General features: G+C 63.0%; 1 protein-coding gene across 1 annotated transcript in view; it reads left to right on the top strand.

Moving 5' to 3' along the window:
* EEF2 (eukaryotic translation elongation factor 2) overlaps window positions 1-1,546 on the top strand; it is an 8,790-nt gene that overhangs the window by 4,988 nt on the left and 2,256 nt on the right. Inside the window, 2 exon segments of the mRNA XM_029916439.1 lie at window positions 106-291; window positions 1,049-1,219. Coding sequence (XP_029772299.1) covers window positions 106-291; window positions 1,049-1,219 — 357 coding nt within the window.

Raw genomic sequence — 1,546 nt, 5'->3', positions numbered from 1 at the left:
CACACGAACCCCAGAAACTAACTGCCCCCACCAGGAGCGCTGCCTCCGCCCACCCACCTGCACCATGGGGTCCGACTTGGCCAGGCGCTTCAAGCCCTCCACCAGCTTGGGCAGGTCGGCTGGATTCTTGGCCTCCACAGCGACCCGGACAACGGGGCTCACGCTGAACTTCATCACCCGCATGTTGTGGGCGTGCTCGAAGGTGGTGATGGTGCCAGTCTTCACCAGGAACTGGTCCACGCCCACCAGGCCCACGATGTTCCCACAAGGCACGTCTTCGATGGGCTCCACGTAGCGGCCCATCATGAGGATTGTTCTGGGGGAGACGAGAACCATCAGTGCCTCAGACCTCCTTCTTGCCCTGAGCCTGTGGCCCTCCCCCTGCCTGGAAGCCTATCCTCCACCCTCTGGGCCCAGAGGCCCGCCAACCTCCGGAGAGCAAGTCCTTTTGCACACCAACCTGCTCGTCCCCACCCCCCAGCCCAGGGCCGTCAGGAGTGTCAGAAACCAGGGAGCCAAGGGAACGGGGTGCAGTGGCCCCAGACAGCCGGCAGGATGGAAGGGCCGGGTCTTCCCCCTCCCTGCGGCTGCAGTGCTGGAGCAGAGACTGTCCCCAGAACCAGGGCTCTGCCCACTCCTAGTGCGTCCAGAGAAATCCATCAGCCTCACGGCTCCTTTGCCCTCGGGGCTGCACCACTTTCTGTTGCCCTACTGGGGGCGGGGCTGGCATGCACCAGCCTGAACAGACCATGTGCCGGCACCTCACCTCTGGATGGGCTTCAAGTACAGGTCCTCCTTCTTCCCGGGCGTGTAGTTGGGCCCCATGATCCTGACCTTCAGGCCAGTGGACACCAGCCCCGAGAACACGCGGCCGAAGGCGTAGAACCGACCTTTGTCAGAGGTCGGCACCATTTTGGAAATGTACATCATGAGAGGACCTTTGGGGTCACAGCTTTTAATGCCTGAGGAGTAAGAGGAGAGGCCCCGGAGGGAACACGTGACTCCCAGGGACCATCACCTCACAGCTGCCCGGCCCCGGCCGCTCCAGCCCCGGCCGCAGGCCCCCGTACCCATGGCCGCCTCGTCGTCCGGCGGCCCCTCGTACAGGAGCTCGCAGCGGTACTTCTGGGCCGTCACGGGCGAAGGCAGGTGGATGGTGATCATCTGCAGCAGGGCGTCTCCGGCCGGCAGCCAGCGGCGCATCACGGCCTGCAGGAGGGCAGGGGGCTCAGGATCCCAGGCAGCCCCTCCCGGGAGACACCGCAGGGCCCCCCTGCAACTTACCTTCAAAAGCGGTTTGCCTTCTTTGTCCTTGTCCTCGCTATCCAGCTTGATATCCAGCTTTTCAATCAACTTCGCAGTTTCCTCTTTCTTGAAGTTCATGATCGCCACAAATACCTAACACGGCAAAACAGCTCGGTCGGGCTGGCAACACGCCAGAGGCCAGAGCGACTTCCCGTCACACAAACCAAACCCACGGACAAGGGGAAGGCAGTGCTGCCAAAGTCCCCACAGCACGACACCCGGAGGCTCAGGAAGAGCAGAA

The sequence above is a fragment of the Suricata suricatta genome, chromosome 12, assembly GCF_006229205.1.
Source record: "Suricata suricatta isolate VVHF042 chromosome 12, meerkat_22Aug2017_6uvM2_HiC, whole genome shotgun sequence".
In the NCBI taxonomy this organism is placed as follows: Eukaryota; Metazoa; Chordata; class Mammalia; order Carnivora; family Herpestidae; genus Suricata; species Suricata suricatta.
The sequence above is the reverse complement of the archived record's forward strand: the minus strand, read 5'-3'. Positions and strand labels throughout refer to the sequence as shown.